This window comes from Manacus vitellinus, unplaced genomic scaffold, assembly GCF_001715985.3.
Source record: "Manacus vitellinus isolate BGI_N305 unplaced genomic scaffold, ASM171598v3 scaffold_3_pilon, whole genome shotgun sequence".
Taxonomy (NCBI): Eukaryota; Metazoa; Chordata; class Aves; order Passeriformes; family Pipridae; genus Manacus; species Manacus vitellinus.
In genome coordinates, this window is record NW_021940535.1 from 13,881,348 (window position 1) to 13,903,282 (window position 21,935).

Below are 21,935 nucleotides of genomic sequence, written 5' to 3' on the forward strand. Positions count from 1 at the left end.
TGTGCTTATGTTCCTATGCATCTGTAATTCTTGGGCCAGCCTACTGTGGTTTCTTGGTGAGATAACAGGTGAAAGAGGTAACCTCCACTGCTCCAAAGCTCAGAATACAATAACAAGGATCATTCATTAGCTTTCCAGATACAACTATTTTTCAGCTATGAAGTCAATGAATTTGTTATAGATGCAGAGACCTATATTTTACATTCATGGGTGGCCTTGCACTCCTTTGGGCTTTACACAGGTGCTACAGAGCCTGAGCACAGACACCTGCCCCGTCATAAGAAGCCTCAGGAGGAAAAAGGGCTGGACAACTGCCTTAAGTAATTGACAGCCTCACAGAATTCGAATCTGTTCACCAATTACTAATGTGAAGTAATTTGGAAGACTGCTATTGCTGTGTGTAGCTCAACAATGCATCCAAATAGTCTTCCTGACAGACAGGAGTGGCTGCAGAAAGAGACAAACATCATCACTGAAAGAGGTGAGTCCCAGCCATGAGAAAGACCAAGTGACATGACACAGGCTAAGTGAAGACAGCATTTCAAAAGCAGTACTTGAAAATTCTTGAGACAAGAGGGAGACAAGGAACATACTTCTAGTGGAATTGCAGTTTATTCTCACAGCCCTAAAGATAGCATCTCTGATGGTGAGTTATTAACTAACTAGGGAGAAAACCGCCTCCAAAATATAATAATTACCATTGGACCATTAAAAAATCCACAAAAAAATCCAAACAAGCAAACTTAGAAAAAGTGAAAAGGCTTCCTAGTCATGTTCCCCTATTTTGATATGACCTAAGGGGGGAAAAAGCTTCCTATGATGGTGCTGAACTTTTTACACAAGTAAGAAATTTGGAATCCTGCATTTTATGTAACTAATAGAGACTGGTTCATAAAGATAGAAGAGAGTCACCACCTCAGCAAAGTCCACAAATAGACCTGGGCTACGAAATCACCAGAATTTGCTGTGATCTAAATGGCACTTTGAAGGAAGTACATTTGTCCCTAATGCTGCCTTGAGATTTGTTTTTCCTACCTGATGAAGACACTTTCGAGCTTTGTCATATTCACTTCTCAAACAGTAAGCACTTCCAAGGTTAAATAACATCATTGTTCGTGCAGACGTGACTGAACTGGGGTAGCACTGTGGGGTCTGCTTGCCAGCTGCAATAAAAAAAAAAAATTTTCTTACACTTTTATTCCTAACTGGCCAAGTAAATTCTTGTATTCTGCTGAATACAGTGGCTGGTACTTACAAGATTCCATTGCCTCATTCTCTCCTTTGTCAGACCCTGCAAAGAAAAAAAAAGAAAAACCAAACCACAAAAACCATCATGTTCTGTGAGCTTTTTTAAAGCTTATTACAAAAATAATACGAAGATACAAATTTGCTCCTCTCTTCACAGTCTAACATTAAAGAGGGAAAACATATCAATCTGCTCAAGAGTTTATGTCACTTAAGACTTCCTATCTTCAATGCTGCAGTTTTAGATTTGCAGATGAGTATAGTGAAGTTTAAACTGCAGACATGTCACTGAAATCAGAGATGTTGTAGACTTCATTATACAGATGGACTCTGAAGTATTTTTCTCTTAAAGAATACACACCCATCAAGAAAATTAAGATACAGATTAACTAAATTCTCCCCACTTCTCTCTCTCACTAAAGTAGACTTCACTGGTACTCCAAAGCCTGGTTTTGAGACTAAAAGGCTGGAAGAGACAGTATGAAGCTCAAAGGTAACCATAACTGCACATTTCTTAAAAGCAACTTTCTGAAGTTCCCTTCAAACAAGCTAGAATGCTACAATATACAGTTCTATTTACATTACAGAATTAACCACCTCATAAGAACAGGGAAAAGACACACCAAACACAAAGTAGGAACTAAAGCCAGGAAACTGAAAACTCACCAACAAAAACACAAACAACCCCCCACCCCGAACAACCTATGGTCTTAAAACAAAGTGTCTTAATCATCATGATATTTGTGTCTAGAAAGTTACAGCAGTAAGGCTGTTGAAGGCATAACCAGTTGTAATGAAGTGTGGATGCATTAACCTTGGTCCTGCTCATTTGAAGAGATCCCAAGAGAAACATCAGTGACATTCTCAGGATTCAAGTGAGTGATAGCATCAGATATTCTGTCTAGAGAGATGAGAGCTTCTGCTGCATACAAATGCCCGAGAAACCTACAACAGCAAAGGGTTAGGTACAAATATCAGCACAGCAATCCCCACAGTTTGTTATGCAAGACAAACTGAATGCAGTTTTTAACATGAGCACATGGAAACTATTACTTGAAACACTTGTATGGAAGTTAACTTGCTCATAAAGTATTGTCAAAATAACCCAGTTCTACCATTTACTGCTTTTAGGCACTAAAGCTGTAAAAAAAAAAAATCTGCACCTCAGTAAAGACAATTAATCCATGCACAGGAATTGCCATTCCACAAAGAAAGTACCTTGGTATGGGTTTATCTCAGAGAATTAAAAAAAGCCACCCCAGAATACAGATATATCTATAATTTAAAGTGTTAAATGTCTTCAGATTCAATTAAAAAAGCCTATTTTCCTGAGATCAAGACATATGGCTCTTTGTCTTCGCGAAAAAACTGTCATTTAGTATTTCTTGCATTACATAATGGTAACATAAAATTATCTGGTACCTTGCAAACTCCTCAAAAATCTTGCTTGTACAATGACTGTGCAAAAAGATGAGCTCCTGCAGTAGTCTGAAGCACAGGAGCCAACAAATTTAATTGGCATGGACCATTTTTAAAGTATGCTGCCAGCATATAAAAATAAGAAAAGTTACCTTGCCTTCTACAAGTACATAACCAGTTTTGAAAAATATTACTACCTTAAAACCCCTGCTATATTTTACCCTGTGTATGACATAGGTAATAAATGGACAAACAAGGTCAGAAGGATGGGGCTAAAGTTGCCTTTTTTGAATTTGTAGAGCTGTATGACAACTAGTGGGTAGAAACAGAATAAGCTTTGAATATCCTTCAAAAAATACAGTGCCAAATGAGAGCTGAAGAAGAGAAACAGAAGAATGGAACCTATATAAGCAATGGTAGCAGGTGAAGCGACAGTCCTGCACACACAAGACCTGGTACCCAAGTGACTGAGCAAATCTTCCCCTCCAAGGCTGTAGTTTCATAGTGATCTTTCAACAGCATGCTGGTTTGGGCTGGTTTGCCTACTCCCAGCTGCACGTTCCTGCCCCTTGTGCTGTGCCAACACAAGCACGTGCAATCCCACAGTGAATCACGACAGAGACCTGATGGTCCTGCTGTGGCATAGGACCCAGAGCTGGAAAAATAGCAACAAAAGCAGCAATAGATTCTGAATTACATGGAATTCATACACAAAGAAGGGAATTCATGTTGCTGTGTGTCAATGGACATTCAGTCAGGGCTTCAACAAGAACAGGAGCAAGCCAAGCAATTCTTTGCATCAGATACAGAATTGGCAAGCAACTACAGACATTTGAAGCTTCAACTCAACTCTCCAGCAAAAAGAAGGGCTGAGAAAGAAGAAATTACCCCATCAGACTTACTTAAGAGACCCTGACAGCTTTGGTTGCTGAAGAAGTTTATCTGCGTGATTCAATGCCATAAGGTTATCCCCCAAAGCCAGAGCCACGTAAGCACTACATGCAAGTATTGAGCACCTGGAGGGAAACAGACAAAAAAAAAAGAAAAAAAAAGGGAAGGGGAGAAAGACAATATGTTAAATGAAGAATTCTGTGATTCCAAAAGCAGCTGTTAAATTTTCTTTCTTGTTAAGTGCTGAAGAAATAAATCACAAACTTTCAATAATCATTTTAAGAGTTAGTGTTCATTACCTATGGGCTCAATTGTTCTACAGTATAAACCAAGGATCACCATGGTATTATAAATAAGATTTTGCAGTTTTGATCATAAATATCAGATTAAAAAAAAGATGGGACTTCACCATGTGTCATTTTTCTCATGGACAGTTTCCCTTTCTTATGGTCTTATTGTTTTGCCTTGGACTCTCATTTGTACTTCCCTGCCCTCACCTTCTGCTGCAGCAAAGGGTAGCAGATTTTTAGATGTCTGTAAGGCACAACCTACAGACACAGTAGCAATCAGTTAAGCTGTAACATATTTCACTCATCTATTGTAGAGTGTCTTCACAGAGGGAGACACTAAACACTGGAGAATTTGGTGTTTCCAGTTTTGTGCTCAACTGAGACCTGTAACCCGGTGCCAAGATTCTGATTGATCCATGCCATTTGTTGCTGTCACAGACTTTTTTGTCTTTCCAAAACCACAAAATTGCTGCCAGTTTCTGTAACGAAATCTGAACTACTCACATCTTCCACCTTCAAACAATAACCCAACGTCAGGATGCGGTCATTAGGCCAAGCTTCACACTTTGTAATAACTCCCCCCCTTCCCAAACACAGCACTTGGGGATATTTTCCACTTGGTAAAACATCATTCAGTGCAGCCTGCCTTGTCCTCAGGGCACAAGCCTCTGTCCACAACACCCTGCTGTGAGCAGGACTCTGTTCTTCTCCAGGGAGAACAAGTGGATCCTCTGAGTGGGGTCTCACGTTGGGAGCGATGGGAGGAGAGCCTTCGCCTCTCCCGCTGGTAGGAGGGCTATTATTATGCCAACCTTCTGGCAACTGTCAAGCCCACTTTCGGTCCAGCAGTAAGTCATGTAATTCGTGGCAGGACCTGGGGGGTCTTTATTCCCCTTTCCCAGGAGGCATGCTCCTTAATTATGCACAAGCAGGATAAGAAACTTCTCCAGTGTTTCTCCCTACCCCCCACTTCCTCTCCACTGTGCCCAGATGTCACATCAAATCTGAACACACACAAAAGCTTGAGAGAGGGAGAGGAAAGCTTCCCCAGCTCAAGTCCCAAACCTAAAATATTTCTGAAAGGTTGTGACTGGGGAAGGGGGATGGAACTGGGAAACAAAGTCTCTGTAATAACAGCCTGCTTCTAACTAGCCTCTTTTTGTCTCTGCCTCAAGGAAGCACAGTGCAAATCAGCAGAGATGCTGAGTGTCACCAGCAAAATACTCTTAGACAAGCCAGGCCCTGCAGAGTGGGTTGCTACTGCCCTTTACATCAATGTGTTTTATACTTCCCACAACTTTGTTAAAGCCTATTTTTATTTCTGAAAGTGTAAATTCAATTGCAAGACATGCTCCAATCACACCATAGGCAAGTCCAGCAAAACTGAAACCTACTCCTCTGCTCTAAGGACTCGTCACTGTTAAAGCTACGTAAGAGCTGGCAAAATTCTTCAGCAACAGCCATCTGAAGAGGGAAATATCCAGGTTTTCTTCCCTGCAGTAATGTTCCTGCACACTTGGATCCATTGTTGAGTTGGCTGAACCAAATGCTCAGGAGAGCTGACAGCTAACCGGAGCAGAAGAATTGCACCACAAGGGAAAAGACAAACTAGTTTTTCACCCCGGTCAGGATTCTGACAAAACTCCACAGGTCGCCTTTGAGCACGGCAGACTTCCAGCATCACCGAGCCTCCGCATGCCCTAAATAAAACTGCCTTTGCAGTAGGAAAAAGAAAAATGTTTTTTTAAACTGCCAGATTATGTCAAACAGCCTCTTGTGTAGGTCTAGGCAACAAGATTTGTCAGCCCACACAGACTGCAAGTTTATGGAACCTGAACTCCACATCTGACTTGCCTTATTTCTCAGGAAAAGGGTGAGCCAGAGCCAATCTAGTTCTTCAAAACTTACCAAAAATGACACTTATAAACCATTTGAGAACATCACTAACCTGAAGTAATTTCAAATACCTAACTAAGCACAACAATGGATACAAACTATCTACTTTTTATGTTTCAACACAAGCAAACAATAGAAAATGCTAAGAAATACAGAATGCAGACTGTGCTTAGTCAATGGGGAAATTCAGCACCAGCAAAGGGGAGATAGGGAAGAACTACAGTGTCTGAGTGAGGAAGAAAAGTGTGAAACAGCTACAGGTGATGATCATTGTAAGCTGATCAATATTTCACAATACTGAAAGCATTGTAAGCTTTCAGTATTGTGACAGGGCCAAACAGACCACTGCAACCTTTAAACAGAGAAATAAGGTGAAACTGGGAAGGTATGGAGAAGAGATAATGCATACTGGTTGGTAGTGGTAGTTCTTACAAACTTACCTGTAAAGTTATTAGCAATGTCAGTGATGCTCTTGGAATACCATATACAATACCAGGTATATATGCTTGAAAAATATAAGTAGGTAAATAAAATAAATAAAGGATAATGATGGGCTTGAAATGGCCAATGGAAGAGTCAAAGAAAAGAAAAAAAGGGTCAAATTGGATCACATGCCTTATAGCAAGGGCTTACAGATCAAATCTATTCAAGACAAAGTGGGTGATCAAATGATTCCTTTATTTCCAGCTGCTTTGAAGGGTAAATTTAACGTTCTCACACAAAGACCTTCAATCTAGGGAGAAAAAGATTACAAGAAGTCTGTTGCTATCCACCTTAACTTTTATAATAAAATCCAAAAAATTTTCCAAATGTAGCACTGTGGTCTACCAGAACTCCTTTACTCTCAAAGTACCCTAACAGTGTTGGGTTCTTCTGGTGTGCTGGAACATACACAGGCTTAGAGCAGACCACAGAGTTGGCTTCTTGGAGGATGAGAAGTAGCAAGGAGGAGAATTGTTTAGAAGAAACTCAGAAGAAAAATCTGGAGTTTCTACTTTGAATGTATACATTCTTAGCAATGTTTGGTGTACTCAGACTTCTGCTTGTTACTTTTAAAATCCTGCAATTGAATTACTGTTTATTATGAGAACAGTCCACTCAACGAATTCAGGCACAAGTACCAAACAACACATATGACATGTAAACTTTTTTAAGAACTGTTCAGGGGTAAAGTTAACTCAGTCATTTTGAACTCTTACCAGGATGTGCAACTGCACAAAATCATGAAAAAAGGGCACTTAAGTTGCCCGTTTCAGTTCTAGAAGCAATAGAGGTTTCTCAGTCCAGTGACTTAAGAGGGAAAAACTGAATTCAACAGACACTTATTCCTTAGGATAATCCTTGACAATATCCAGAACTTTTTTCTTAATTTTCCCTGACTCAACAAGAATCTAAATTTTCTCACTTAGCTCCTTAATGAGCAAGACTACAGGAACACTCTAACTATATACAATATATACACACAACTCTACTATTTGAGTGTAACATATTTTGCTTTTCACAACTATCTTCAGAAATTTAGAAACAGTTTCAGCAGAATCACTTTCTAGGGATGTCAAGTCCTCAAAATTAAACCAAAGCAAGTAGCGCAAAAAAATAAATCAATGCTTTTCCCTTCCTTATATGATGTTCTTGCATCAAGAAGTGTACTTCTTGCTAAACTGATAGGTTTTTTCTGATATGTTGTCAGACTTCATCAGTAGATAACAAAAGCTGATTGTGAAAGAAAAGACTACGTATTAAAAAAAAAAAAAAATCACAAAGTGACACCACGTAATTTTGACACATGGCAGCCACATTTTCAACAGTCAGGAGGAGAGAAAAAAAAAACAAAAACAAAAAACCCACAAAACCCACAACCAACCCACATCACTGTTTTTTTAATCTAGCGCTTTCTATTTCGGGTAGCACACTTGCACCACTTCAGAATAAATAATCAAGGTCTCAGTAGCATCTCCTCACAGATTCCTTCTAAAGTGCTTTTAAGTGAATACAAGTAGATTTGCTACACATAGGGAGCAAAGTAAAGGTTAAGCTGGTCATTATGAAATACAAGTTACCTGGAGCTAGGCTGGAACAGAGTGTTTGCTCAAGAGTTCAAGTGGGAAATTACTGTATGAAAACCAGTATATAGAAACTTAAAACAGATTTCTTTTTTCTTAACAGGTGCAAGCGCTATCGTAAGAGATTTTCAATGGGCTGGCAGCCACCTGGAATAACTAACATTGCCAGCAAATTATAATCTTGTTGTGGACAAGTAAAGAGGTTCCAGATAATGTCATGCTTATTTAGACACATGCAAGTTACTCTGTTTGGAGAACACTATGACTGCTGAAAAAGTAGTCTGAGGATCTTTGAGAACATGAAAAAATCTACAGTCAAATTTTACCAGTGTTGTTCCATGGTAAGAAAGTCAAATGCTGGGATAGAGGCATTTTTGTTTCCTATTTTATGCAAACTGCTGAAAGGAACACCATTCTCATTGGTTTAAAGTAGCTATGCCGCTTTCCACAGGGAATGAATTCCAAACTAGCCTTATCATAGCTTGAAAGGGAAAAGGTACCATACAATACTTTCCATCCCCTTCCACCAATGACAACAGCCATTGTCAGGGTTTTAGTTTTGTTGTTTATGGAACTTGATATTAGTTTTGCCCAATATATAGCGTCGAACTTCCAATAGTGGGATCAAGCAGATTTATCTACCTCCTAAATTGAAATTCTGGATGGCTTCTACTTGTTTAGACTCAAAGCCCAGAAGAAAGGAAGTACACACATTTGAAAAGAGATTACGCTAACAGCTACAATGCAACGTGCCAAGTGCCTACAAAAAAAGCTGGGAATCACAGTTTAGGAGGAGGCTCATTTAGTGGTGAATATTTTATATTATTTACTTGCCTTAAATTCTCTAATTCCTGTTTCTTCAAAGGCGAAGAAGGAGGAGCTGCAATGAATTTATCCCCTTCATGACTTTTATTGCTAGAATAAAAACAGTGTATTAATGATAATGAATGACTTATTATAGTAATTAATTAAAAAATTCTCAGTGTAAAAAGCATTGGTATTTATTCACTCCATTTAAAAGGACACAAATTCTGCAGCCTAAAATACAGGGAATTGAGGCAATGCAGAGACTGAGGTATGTGCTCTTATTCTAACCATTCTATTTGAGAAGGAAGAAGTGGGACATTTGCTAGAAAGGATTTGACTGACAGACCAAACAACCCACACCATTCTCCACAGCCTTGAGCTATTTTTGAAGTTCAGTGTAAGATATGCATTTTTAACTGGAGGGACACAGAATTCGCTGCATTTGTAGCCTCTTCTTTCAGACTGGAAGAAAAGCAGTAAACTAGTTCTCTCTCTAGACATCTAAAAACTAGTTACATAAATATTCTAGAAAGATAACCCACAAAGTGCTACATCTTTCTTTAGACTCCTAGCTCCCTCTATTTTTATTTCAAAATGCCTTTTTTAAAAAATAAAATTCCACTGTCTTAAAATTATGTTTGGCTTTTTTGGGGGAGCACATATTCATTCTATTTTAAGAGCATGAAACTTCACTTTCCAATAAGCTGAAAGAACCTCCTGGAATGAGAATTGAAGAGATGGATAATAGCTGTACCTTGGCAGAGAGAGACACTAAGGTTTGGAAACTGATTAAAAAAAAATTCAGAATTGAAACTGAGTCCATCCACTTAATGAGAACTTTTTCATTGATGAGTTTTATATCTGTCTATTGCAAACAGGTAAGATAACACCAGCTTAGACTTTCAAACCAGATAGCAAAAAAACTCCAAAGAAATCTATACTCAATACTGCTGTAGAGTATATACTTAATGCCTTTGCCAAAAATTAGATTAAAAAAATACCCTTAACCACTAAAAGTGTTCACTGTTTTCTTGTGAATAAGAATTTGCCTTAAGAGTCGGCCTGCTCAATTAGTGGGATTTGCTTCAAAACCATCCTGTTCAATTAGTGTGATTTTCTTCAAATGCCTTATATGTTTTACTGTTCTCTCACAGAGCTTCCCTTGTCAGAAGAAACAAATCCTTAGAGAACCTTTCAGAATGTGACACACAAATTCAAGAACAGCCTCCTTTGTTGTGGATATTTTGCAATTGGCAGTGACCGCTGGGAGATATGAGGGAGTCCTTTCTTTAGCTTTTTTTCAGTTGAAGAAGCATCTGGTTTTGAAAACAGAAGGTAGTAAAGGATCTTCCCATACAAGACATGTTTTCCTTTTTTCACTCCTACAAAAATAAACAAAACCCACCCCAACAAAAGACAAGAAAGGGGGTTTGTCTGAATGAGGGCCACCATTTTGTTTTCATCACTGCTCCTTAGTGAGCCCCATAAGCTTAAAACTGAAGTCACAGTTAAACAAGAGAAGCTTCGTCTCAATAGGCTGCATACATACTTGCCAGGGGAAGTTAGTTCACAACCTCCAACCTCAGCAAGGAAAAAATAAAAAACAAAAAACACCACTAAAAAACCCACAAACCCACCCACCCAACCAACCAAAGAAAAACCACCGAAAAATATAAAAAATCCCCAAAAACCCAAAACCAACCAAAAAAAAATCCCCAAAAACCCAAAACCAACCAAAAAAAAATCCCCAAAAACCCAAAACCAACCAAAAAAAAATCCCCAAAAACCCAAAACCAACCAAAAAAAAATCCCCAAAAACCCAAAACAAAAAAAAAATCCACAAAAACCCAAAACAAAAAAAAAAATCCACAAAAACCCAAACCAAAAAAAACCCAAAACCAACCAAAAAAAAATCCCCAAAAACCCAAAACCAACCAAAAAAAAATCCCCAAAAACCCAAAACAAAAAAAAAATCCACAAAAACCCAAAACAAAAAAAAAAATCCACAAAAACCCAAACCAAACAAAAAACAAAACCCCCCCCAACAACAAACTACAATCCCACCCAGACTTTCATAAATCATTGGTCACTTTAAAAGATAAACTGTAACTGGGAAAATAAAGGGTTACAGAGAATAGCTTTCAAATACTGTTGTAGCAGTAACAGCCACTGACCCCCAGCCATACTCTATGTCCAAGCAACTTCTGAATATATAAGGATGCACTTTGTGCCTATGCAATACAGCATGTGTGCAGTAAATCCTGCCATGTGACAAATGGATTTTAACTTCTTAAAATTTATCTGTACTTAGGTCTGACAAAAACACTTTGTTTTTTCATTACTCTCTAAGTAGTTCAAGTTCTAACACACTTTCCAGATTAATTATTGTAACACTTTCCCTTTCAAAATAGTCTGTAATGAAAGTGCAGACTATGCTCAAAGTTACTCTTCAAAAGGAAGTCCAGGACGCATCAGGACTGATGCAAAAAATTAAGAAATTTTCCTTTGACATACACTGTCTACAAGTTATATTTTCTGAAACTAAGGACAAAAAAAAGGTTTTTCTTAAACTCTTTTTTTGTAAAATACGATTTATTAAGCAATAGCTCCATGCTGCTTTCCTTCTTACCTTCTAAATCTCATTTCCCATTTTTAGTCTAAAACAAACACAACAAAGCATACTAGGGCTGATGAATGTCAAATCTGATCACGGGGAAATGTTTACAACTGAGTTGCCAGACATTTATATATATATATTGAATCAAGTACATGGTGCACGTGCACACGCACACTAAATCACTGTAACATGTGAAACTTCACTTACAATTAGAGAAATACCAATATGCACAGCGGGAGGGTGTGGGAAAACATAACATTTGCAGCACAGAAAAAAAGATGGTCAGTGAAAAAAATAATTTCACTGTCTAATTTAATAAGGTTGTTAGGAATAGCAGGAATCAACTCAGTATTTTATTCTTAAACTAGCATACCAGCAATTGAACAATAAGCAGCTAAACAATTTCCTTGGAGAGGCCAACACTGCTAAGACAATTTACAAATATGTTATTTTTTTCTGCTAGCCAAACAGGATAAGTAGCAGACACAGACTGTCAGCCCAGAGTTACTCTGGACAAAAAAAAAAAGGTTTATATCCAATTCTGTTTACCTGCATGCTTCACTGCTTTCACTGTTTTCTGCATTTCCCCCCAGTTGACTAGTAGTTTTAGATCCATTTTCCTGCTTTGGCTCCTGTTGATCTTCTGGCAGTAGCAGCAAGGCATTTCTTAGACAAATTGCTGCAAACTCCATACTGGCTACAGGTATTGCTGAGGACTGCCCATCACTTAAAAAGACACAGAAGTTTTAACCAGTAAGTAGCAATCCTACTAAATTAAAAGATAAAAACAAAGCTCTGGAAATACCTGAATGCAGAGAAAACTTTATCCTAAAAATGTTAAATAATGTTTTAATATAACAAATTTAACTTATGAGGATGCATGTATCTTGCTATTTTTACATATTGAAAGCACAACACGATGCCCAAATAGATTCAACCATGTAATTCTAAGAAGTTCTCTTGTTTTCCCTGATTTCACTTCCTGAAGTTTTATGGCAGAACAACTAGATTCTTCCTGCACTTTTGTAAAGTGGATTACTAAAAATAAAGATTTAAGTGAGAAAAAGAGGCCAGATTTAGTAAGCAGGAAATATAAATCAGATAATCAATTTCAAGCTTTAATGCTCCTCTTAGTTACAAGGAACACACAGTTAAGCCCTCTGCTGGCCATCACAGAGGAGGCACAAAATGATGTTTAAGTAGGGACTCACAATGCATTTTAGCACGCCTCTCTCTTCACTACATGAATGAACAGTTATTCCACACCACTTTTAAAACCTCTGATAAACAGATACATATCAAAGCTATAACAACGAAATAAATAACCCATGGAAAACATACTTACTTATAAACAACATTCTGTATGGACTGGGATGCTAGGACTATCTTACGGTGGTAGCCTTGACCCACTATAGATTGCACAATACCCTTTTTGCTGGGAAGACCTTTAGTCTCTTGCTCTGATGTCTAAAAGGAAAAGGGAAAATGAACTAAAATATCAAGGCTGTTGAATGAGAGGTTGACAAATAAGTGAAAGCTAGAAGACCTTGAACCCCGCTAAAATGTAAGAATTAATAATGGGTACAGTTTTAAATCTTAAGTACAACGAAGGATCAAGCACCTTCTATTGTCTTTGTGTTGCTGAGGGGTTTTACTGCACACAGTGTAAGCACAGATTAGTTCTGACAGCTTGTCTGATAGCCTACTGACCTAGTTTCTCCTCTGTTTTGAAAGCACAAAAACAATGAACCAAGTTGTATTAAAAGAACTGACAGGATATCTAAAAAGAAATAATATGATCTGCCAAATAATATTCAGAATTGACACTGCAACGCTTGCCATCTTCTCTCCCTGCTTACACAGCATTCAAAACGCTCTCCGAAAAAGCTGGTCTCAAACAGTTCCACGAGGAGCAAGAAGCTGAACAACACCACATGCAAAGATACATTAAATTAACTGGTTTAACAGATTTTTGAGTATGTAGACATTCTGGGGGTCAAATGAACTTAAAACACTCTAATTGTCAGTCACAAAAATTATCTCTACACCATATTTACTCTGGGGTTTGTTTGGTTGCTTTAGGATGAGCCATCTTCACTGGTAAGCAGAATCAGTGATGAAGAGTCACAGTTGTAAGGAAAAATTTATGCTAAATCTCCAATTTAAACAGCTATCACTTCTCAGAAAATTTATCAGAATCTATTGTGAAAAAGAATATTGAAACAATGGCATTTGATGTCAAATAAAAATACAATGAGTTTGGATACAAAGCGCATATTTCAAAAAAGGTGTTTAAAATGCAGGCATTTAAGAGGGAATATTCTTCCATCTATATTTTATAAACGAAAATATTAAAGTGGGTAAAACTAGCTTCAGTGAAATTACTTTTCTACATGGTATTCAGAGCATAAATATGAATCCACACATATATTGCAAGAAATATTATTGCAAATTGAGTTACAAGGTCAAATTAAGCACAGTATTGACTTTAGAGATTCACTTGTCATGTTACAAATCTAATTTATAATTTAAAGACATTTCCTCATTGCCTATAATATTAACAGCATCCAAAGTTAATTTTTTTCTTCTGAGATCATGCATTTAGGAAACAACCAGTTGGTTTTGTGACATGAATTCAAGGCTCTCTGGTACACCACACAAGATCATGACCGTAGCAGGAAGAAAGCCTCAGGAGCCTGGCACAATCAACTGCTTTGGCTACTCTGCAGTAAACAGAGAAGTGCTCCATAATGATCTGTATTTCCCTTTTCCAGACTGCTAAACACTATCCTTGTGAAAGGAATCCTAGCACTGGTTTTTTTGCCACAAAACCTAAGCTAATCCGCTCTTTCATACTCAGCTTTTCACTAGAGATGATCACATGTGTCTTCTTTATCTATGTGTGACCTGTAGCCAGTAGGACAGATGCAGAAAACTGCAAAATGAGCATGAAGAAAGCTGTTCTTCCTGCATTCTCTGTGCTTTATAAAACTTGAGCAATCTGACTACAGCTAGCACATATACAATCAAAGTTAGCCCATTTTTGACCCCATACTCTTGAAACTTCAGTGCCGTGCCTTTGAAATGGGGGTATAAGCAAATCTCTATCAAGCTATAAAGTTATATCTTTCCTAAATTTTCTGAAATAGAGATACCAAAATAATGAGTACCTTTGAAATTCCCAAGGGAAGAGTTACAAATTTTGTATTTGGAAAGATTTTGATAATGTGCTGTAAATAAATGCACAGAGACCACCCAGAGAAGGAAAATAGAATTCAGGGGGTGAGGGGAAAACAGAGTGATATAGGTATTTGTTCAATTTAGGTATTTGTTCAATTAATCCCACACATCCTGTGCAGTGAGTGAAATGGGCACACTGTGGAAATAACTGCATAGGATCATGCAATCACAGATTACAACCTCACTCCCCCACACATAAGGGGTGAATTACAGTTTCACAGGGAATCAGTTTCACAGACATACTATTTTAGTGCAGTTTGCTCTTCTAAGAGCAAACAATCCTGTCCCCACTTCTCTGAATTTTAACATAGGGGTTTATCCTAAATAGACTTGAAACCAAGATGCCCCAGAGGACACGCAATACGCTGCCATCAGCAGGTTTCCACCAACTTTGCCTGCAGAAGAAGGTGAAGTCTCAGCAGTTAAGACATTCAGTTCCCCATCAGCTGTGATCACAAGAGCTTCAGGATGGAGAAGGCTGATCACCGTTCCCTAAGACTATGCCACTTTCAGGCTACCCACAGCACAGTCTCACCCCTCTCAAATCTCTAGTGGCACATGAGTGAGGAAACATTGAAACTTTAGATGACCTTTGGCTGCATGAAGAGAAGATCACATGCAAAGATTTCCCTCCACCTGTTGCAGCTTCAGATAAAACATGCAAAATACATGTACACAAAAAATAATAAATCTGGACTTACACAGAGGTGTTGCAATATTAGGCCTTTAAAATGCATAGCTTAACTCTAGGTATCAATTCTACCCATGATCACATGTCATTTTTTTAAAAGAAGTTTGCAAAGCTACTTACCCCTTTGTTGGCAGCAATGCAGCATTCTGCTATTCTCAGCCACAGACGAGGGTTTGAGTGATATACCTGGACTGCCTCAATCAGGCACTCAAAGGCAGCTAAGGGCCTCCCAATATGCAAGAGCTGAATTCCACAATTATAGAGCAACTCATACCGTTTGTTAGTCAGTAGTGTACACATGGGTCTCCCTGAAAATTTTTTACCTGCAGAAAAGGATTACATCATATTGGATGTGCAACTCAGGAGAGCAGAAAATATAACTCCAAGAGGAAGAGGGAAGCTGTGGGAAACACCCCAAAATTACCAAAAACCCCTTTCATTGCAGAAATTCACTAGGCTCCCTCTGTAAACAAATTTCTTTCACATCACAACTGGTGTCAAAGACAAATTAATTGTATTGTTAATAAAGACTGAAGTACATTAAATGCTAACCATGAATGTTCCTTGTCACTCAAGATAAATGTTACACAATAATACTGAATCCCAGATATGTGAGAATACACATCTTTGTTACTCATAGAAATTCCAGAAGAAAACCACTTTGCTGCTAACAAGCATGAAACATTTTCTGTCTACACACTGATACCTAAGGCTGCACTTAGGTCCAGGGGAGGAACAGGAAAAACAATGAAATGCATGATAGTAAGCAGATTTTAAAGAAAAAAAGAAATGAAAAAAGTTATAACTTGATCACGAAATGATGAAGACTGAGTGATGAGGCCCTCTATAGTCAGATGGGAGCGGCCTCACATTCACAGGCCCTGGTTCTGCTATCTGTTGAAGGGACAACACAGCTGGGCATGAACTGGTGGACTGTGAAGATGATCAGAGGGCTGGAGCACCTCTCCTATGAGACAGGATGAGAGAGCTGGGGTTGTTCAGCCTGGGGAAAAGAAGGCTGTGGGAAGACCCTTCAGTACCTAAAAGGGGCTTTAAGAAAGCTTGAGAGGGACTTTTTCCAATGGCATGGAGTGATAGGACAAGGGGGAATGCCTTTAAACTGACAAGAGGGTAGGTTTAGATTAGATATTAAGAAGAAATTCTTTATTGTGAGAGTGGTGAAACACAGGTTGCTCAGAGAAGCTGTGGATGTCCCATCTTTGGAAGTGCTCAAGGCCAGGTTGGATGGAGTTTTGAGCAACCTGGTCTAGTAGAGGGTATCCCTGCCCATGGTAGGGAGGTTGGAACTACATGTTCTTTAAGGTACCTTTCAACCCAAACCACTTTATGAGTTTATGAAATCATTTACTTGGAAAAAAAAAACCAACCAAACTTAGGTATTATTAAGCAAAGCAAGAAAACTTATTATGTTTATTTTCTTGCTTTTGTATCCTTACAACAAAAGTTGATGGATAAAAGTACCCATAGAACTAAACAATAGATAAACATGTCTCATACAAGTAGGAAATTGTTCAGTAGGAAAGTTTGAGAAACACATCATCTTCCAGATGCTAATTTAACAGTATTATACTCCACATTTTCTATAGCTTCCATGTTAAAAAAAACCAAACAACAAAACACAACAAAACCCCACTCATCCTTCATGCCCTGACGATTCTACCCAGTCAGCAGGACTACAAATAACCTATACAAAATATGTCACAAAAACTTTATTTTGTAATTCCTCCCTAACTTATTGTCAAAGTCTATAAATGAGGGACATAGTTGTCCCAGCCCCTCCAAGGAATATCAAGGAAAACAGGAAAAACAAAAGAACATATTTCATTATCACCATCGTCATCATGTATTTCTGGAAATAGCAACTATATTCTGAAATCAAGTTATCATCAGAATTCTCACCCTACTGTCTTCCACAAAGAGATGGAACACAAATTTTGCTGATAACTACTGAAACCTTCTGCCCTCTATTTTCTTGATTCACCCACCCCTCTTCCACCACTTATTATAATCTCTTCCTTACCTGGATCTGAGCTGCCTGTTCCCAGCTGTGCACACGCATTATCATTTTCTTGCAAGGCTTTTTTAAAGTAAAAAATTCCTAAATTGTGCTTTCCCATTGCAAAGTGGATGCAGCCAAGATTGTTCCAGAACATACACCTTAGGCATTCACCTAGGAGAACAAGCAAAGACCATTTCCAGAAACTGAAAATTGTTGGTGAGCCCATGAAATGCTCCAACCACTCTCTCACGGGTCAGCATATTATGGCAGTCTATTAAACATGTTCTTCAGTGAGATGCTCATGGATTAAGGAATTACGTCCCAGTGTCACATCAGCTTTAATAACATACATTTCTGCACACCATTCTAGTTCTCTTGGAGAGCTGACCTATATGTAGGCAGTCACAGACTTCCAGATCTTGTGCACCATATTCTAGGAGAGCCAGATATAAAGCCAGTTTGACAGACTGCAAGTTGAAGTGAATTCACCTGGATGTTTCCATAGAAATTAGCAAGCAAGCACCTCAAGTTTTCTAATAGATGACTCTTGTAAAAGCAAAATTCTCAAGTAACGTTACCTGCCTAAGTTTTATAAAGTAAACAAATAAGGCAACCCAACCACACAAGCAGGAAATACACTCTTTCTAAATATATCACGTTCAGGTAACACTGTAAAAAGTTCCTTCTAAATAATAAAGGACAAAAATTTAAACTTTAAAACTTATTTGCTGGTAACAATCTTTGAAGGGTTACCATTGATAAAAAAGAAATAAAGAAAAAAACTCACCCTAAAAATCCAAATAACCAAGAAACAGATCATTAACAAATTCAACAGATGTTATTTTAGCCAAAACATAGGAAGACTATTAAGTGAACATTCTACTGTGCAAATAGGCACTCTGGCAATTTTTTTTAATGTTTTCTATGAAACTTATCTGTAAAATACAGAAGTTTAAACAATTTACTGAGAGGGTCAACTCAAACTTCTATCATCTAACAGTAATTTATGCAGCCATACCTACTAGGTAAAAAAAAGTCCTACAGGACAAGAAATTCATAGTACTATCACAAAAACAGCATTGAACAAAGTAGCAAAGAAATTCAGTTAGTTTTACAGCACAAGCACTTTTTTAAATCCTAGCTCTTTACTGACCCAAGACAGCTTTCTCTCTGTATTTTTCAACTGAAGTTTTAAACTGTCAATTAAATCTCAAATAAATTTAAGTACTGTATACAGTGAGTGTATATATACAGAGGATATACTTATAGTATACAAATAACTTTTCTGTCCAAAAAATTACACGTTTACGTGCTGTTCTGTGTCTGAGCATGTCCACATATACCTTCTAGAGATAAAAGTAATTTAAAATCACATACAATAGAAGCCAAACTTTAACACTTCATGAAACAACATTTCCCTCACAGTTTTTACCAGTAGGACAGGTGGCCCTCAAGGCAACTGGCCTCTGGAGTTGGTAGACAGATAGGAAACCAAATAGTCCCCTTGTATTCCAGGAGGAAATAGTGACTTACTGAGTCATCTGGATCCTCACATGTCTATGGGACCAGACGGGATCCATCCTAGGGTAATGAGGGAGCTGGCAGAAGAGCTTGCCAAGCTGCTCTCCATCATCTTCCAACAATCCTGGCTCACTGGGGAGGTCCCTTATGACTGGAAGTTGGCAAATATCACCCCAATCCATAAAAAAAGCTGCAAGGCTGACCCTGGTAACTACAGGCCTTTCAGTGCCTGGCAGAGTTATGGAGCAGATTATCCTGTGTGAAATCATACAGCAGCTACAGGATGGACAAGGGATCAGACCCAGTCAACATGGGTTTAGGAGGGGCAGATCCTGTTTGACCAACCTGATCTCCTTTTACGATCAGGTGACCCACCTGGTGGATGAGGGAAAGGCTGTGGATGTGTCTATCTGGACTTCAGCAAAGCCTTTGACACTGTCTCCCATAGCATGCTCCTGGAAAAGCTGGCAGCCCATGGCTTGGACAGGGGCACCCTGTGCTGGGTCAGGAACTGGCTGGAGGGCCAGGCCCAGAGAGTGCTGGTGAATGGAGCTGCATCCAGTTGGCGGCTGGTCACCAGTGGTGTTTCCCAGGGGTCAGTGTTGGGCCCAGTTATTTTTAACAACTTTATCGATGATTTAGATGAGGGGATTGAGTCCATCATCAGCAAATTTGCAGATAACACCAAGTTGGGAGGGAGTGTTGACCTGCTGGAAGGCAGGAGGGCTCTGCAGAGGGATCTGGATAGACTGGAGAGATGGGTTGACTCCAATGGAATGAAGTTCAACAAGGTCAAGTGCCGGGTCCTGCACTTTGGCCACAACAACCCCCTGCAGTGCTACAGGCTGGGCACAGAGTGGTTGGAGAGCAGCCAGGTGGAAAGGGACCTGGGGGTGCTGATTGACAGGAAGCTGAATATGAGCCAGCAGTGTGCCCAGGTGGCCAAGAAGGCCAATGGCATCCTAGCCTGCATCAGGAACAGTGTGGCCAGCAGGAGCAGGGAAGTGATCCTTCCCCTGTACTCTGCATTGGTGAGGCCACACCTTGAGTATTGTGTTCAGCTCTGGGCCCCCCAGTTCAGGAAGGATATTGAGGTGCTGGAGCGGGTCCAGAGAAGAGCAACGAGGCTGGTGAAGGGACTTGAGCACAAGTCCTATGGGGAGAGGCTGAGGGAGCTGGGGTTGTTTAGTCTGGAGAAGAGAAGGCTTAGAGGCGATCTCATCACTCTCTTCAACTACCTGAAGGGAGGTTATAGCCAGGCGGGGGTTGGTCTCTTCTCCCAGGCAACCAACAATAGGACAAGGGGATATGGGCTCAAGCTCTGGCAGGGGAGGTTTAGGTTAGATGTTAGGGAGAAATTCTTTACAGAGAGGGTTATCAGGCATTGGAACAGCCTACCCAGAGAGGTGGTGGATTCAACATCCCTGGAGGTTTTTAAAAAGAGATTGGACGTGGCCCTTAGTGCCATGATATAGTAACTGGAGTTGGATCAGGGGTTGGACTTGATGATCTTGGAGGTCTTTTCCAACCCAATCTATTCTATGATTCTATGATCATTACAACATCTACAGTCTCCTCTCCAAGTACAGTCTGAGATCTCAGTTCTAGATCTAGTAAGTTGCCTTTTGTTTCATTTCTTGATTTAGAGACTCAGTTATGAGCCTTGCAAATATTACACCTTCACAAATCCATTTTCGTAGACAATCACAGCATTGTCTACAAGAACATTCAGTGAAAAACACCACAGTGTTAAAAACATATCCAGCATATAAACTCATGACATTCAGGGCCTTCTCAATTAAGTAATCTATTAATGATTGAATTCAATATCAACAAGTAGTCCTATTATACTACACATTTAAGTATTTGCAGGATGAAGGGTTTCTATTTTACCTGTTTTCATGAAGCCTGGATGTTCAGCAATGTTTGCACTGTTTAAAAGTTTGACAGCTTTACGATAATTGCCTCTCAAATATTCAAAATTGCTCTTAAGAAAAAGAGAAGGAGCTGACTGTGAAGGAGAAAACAACAGTTAGTCCTCTTTTGGTTTATGGTTTCTACTGCTAGTGTTAAATCACTTCACAAACAGCTTGCCTCTGCTGCCATTTTAAAAATAAATGGGCTTAGGCCCAATTACTTTCAAGAAGTAGTATTTCTTTGTTGAACACATGATTAACAGTCACCTCCGAATTACCAAACTCTTTATGACTGCTCTCAAACCCACTGTTATTCTAGAGAACTCTGTTATGGCAGTGGCTAAGTGCAGAGGATCTCCAAACTTTCTTCCACCTGTATTCTAGTACATTTCTCCCCACACTTCCCTCCCTGCAATTACTCCTGGACTGTAATCTTCCTGGTCTGCCAACAGAGACCTCATGATCCAGAAGGATTTCTGTTAAATTAGCAGCTGTTGAAACGGGTAACAAAAGGGAAGTGCTTTCTGTGTATGCCAGAATTAATCTTCTATGAACTGGTTTAAATCACCAATGACAAAATTTGTAATAACCATAACATCTGTAGTAAACTAAAACCTGTTTTGTGCTGTTTCAGTTAAAAAGCAAGCTGAACCTGTTCATTATACACTGTTTCAATGTTATTTTTGTATCGCAAACAACACAGGACATTTTTTAGCAACTGAAAACAGCTCAAATAAGAAAATTCTACATTTATTACACTTGTAAAAAGTGTAATTAACTCACTACATAAAGCATTGCTTCAGACATCTACCCTCAATAAGACCTTTTTTTGGTAAAGAACATTAGCAAATTCAGTTTTAAGATAGAGAACAGATCTAGATGTGAAAAACAATAGCCTTAATAATACTTACATTCCCAGCTGTATTCATAACAGACTTGATCTCCCTTTTGCATGCTTTTAGGGACTTCATTTGGATATAGGCTCTCACCTTATACTGTTAAAAAACGAAATTTGTTAAATAATATACAACAACTTGTGCAGTTTGCAAGATGACCTGTATCTAGGGATTTACTATGGAATATTTTATATACAATTTTGGGTAGTAAAAAGCTGTTCAAAAAGTCTTCATAAAAAAGAAATTCTATTCAGACTTTAAACAACACATTTACAGGCCTTGTATTTACAATAAGCAGATGAACATTTTGTTCACTGCTCAACGGCTACTCTATATTCAAACACAGATACTAGCAGTTAAAATGACAAACTAATTAAAATAATCTAACCTCTTAATCTCCAGATATTTATCTACTAAACTGAA

General features: G+C 38.7%; 1 protein-coding gene across 1 annotated transcript in view; it reads right to left on the minus strand.

The window, feature by feature from the left end:
- The window catches only part of CNOT10 (CCR4-NOT transcription complex subunit 10), a 66,189-nt gene that overhangs the window by 2,037 nt on the left and 42,217 nt on the right, over nt 1-21,935 (minus strand). The window contains exons 9-19 of the mRNA XM_029961760.1: nt 21,528-21,611; nt 20,594-20,711; nt 17,201-17,350; nt 15,280-15,482; nt 12,574-12,695; nt 11,778-11,954; nt 8,639-8,719; nt 3,567-3,680; nt 2,060-2,190; nt 1,256-1,291; nt 1,036-1,163 (exon numbers count right to left, since the gene is read on the minus strand). Coding sequence (XP_029817620.1) covers nt 1,036-1,163; nt 1,256-1,291; nt 2,060-2,190; nt 3,567-3,680; nt 8,639-8,719; nt 11,778-11,954; nt 12,574-12,695; nt 15,280-15,482; nt 17,201-17,350; nt 20,594-20,711; nt 21,528-21,611 — 1,344 coding nt within the window. The remainder of the gene's footprint in view (nt 1-1,035; nt 1,164-1,255; nt 1,292-2,059; nt 2,191-3,566; nt 3,681-8,638; nt 8,720-11,777; nt 11,955-12,573; nt 12,696-15,279; nt 15,483-17,200; nt 17,351-20,593; nt 20,712-21,527; nt 21,612-21,935) is intronic.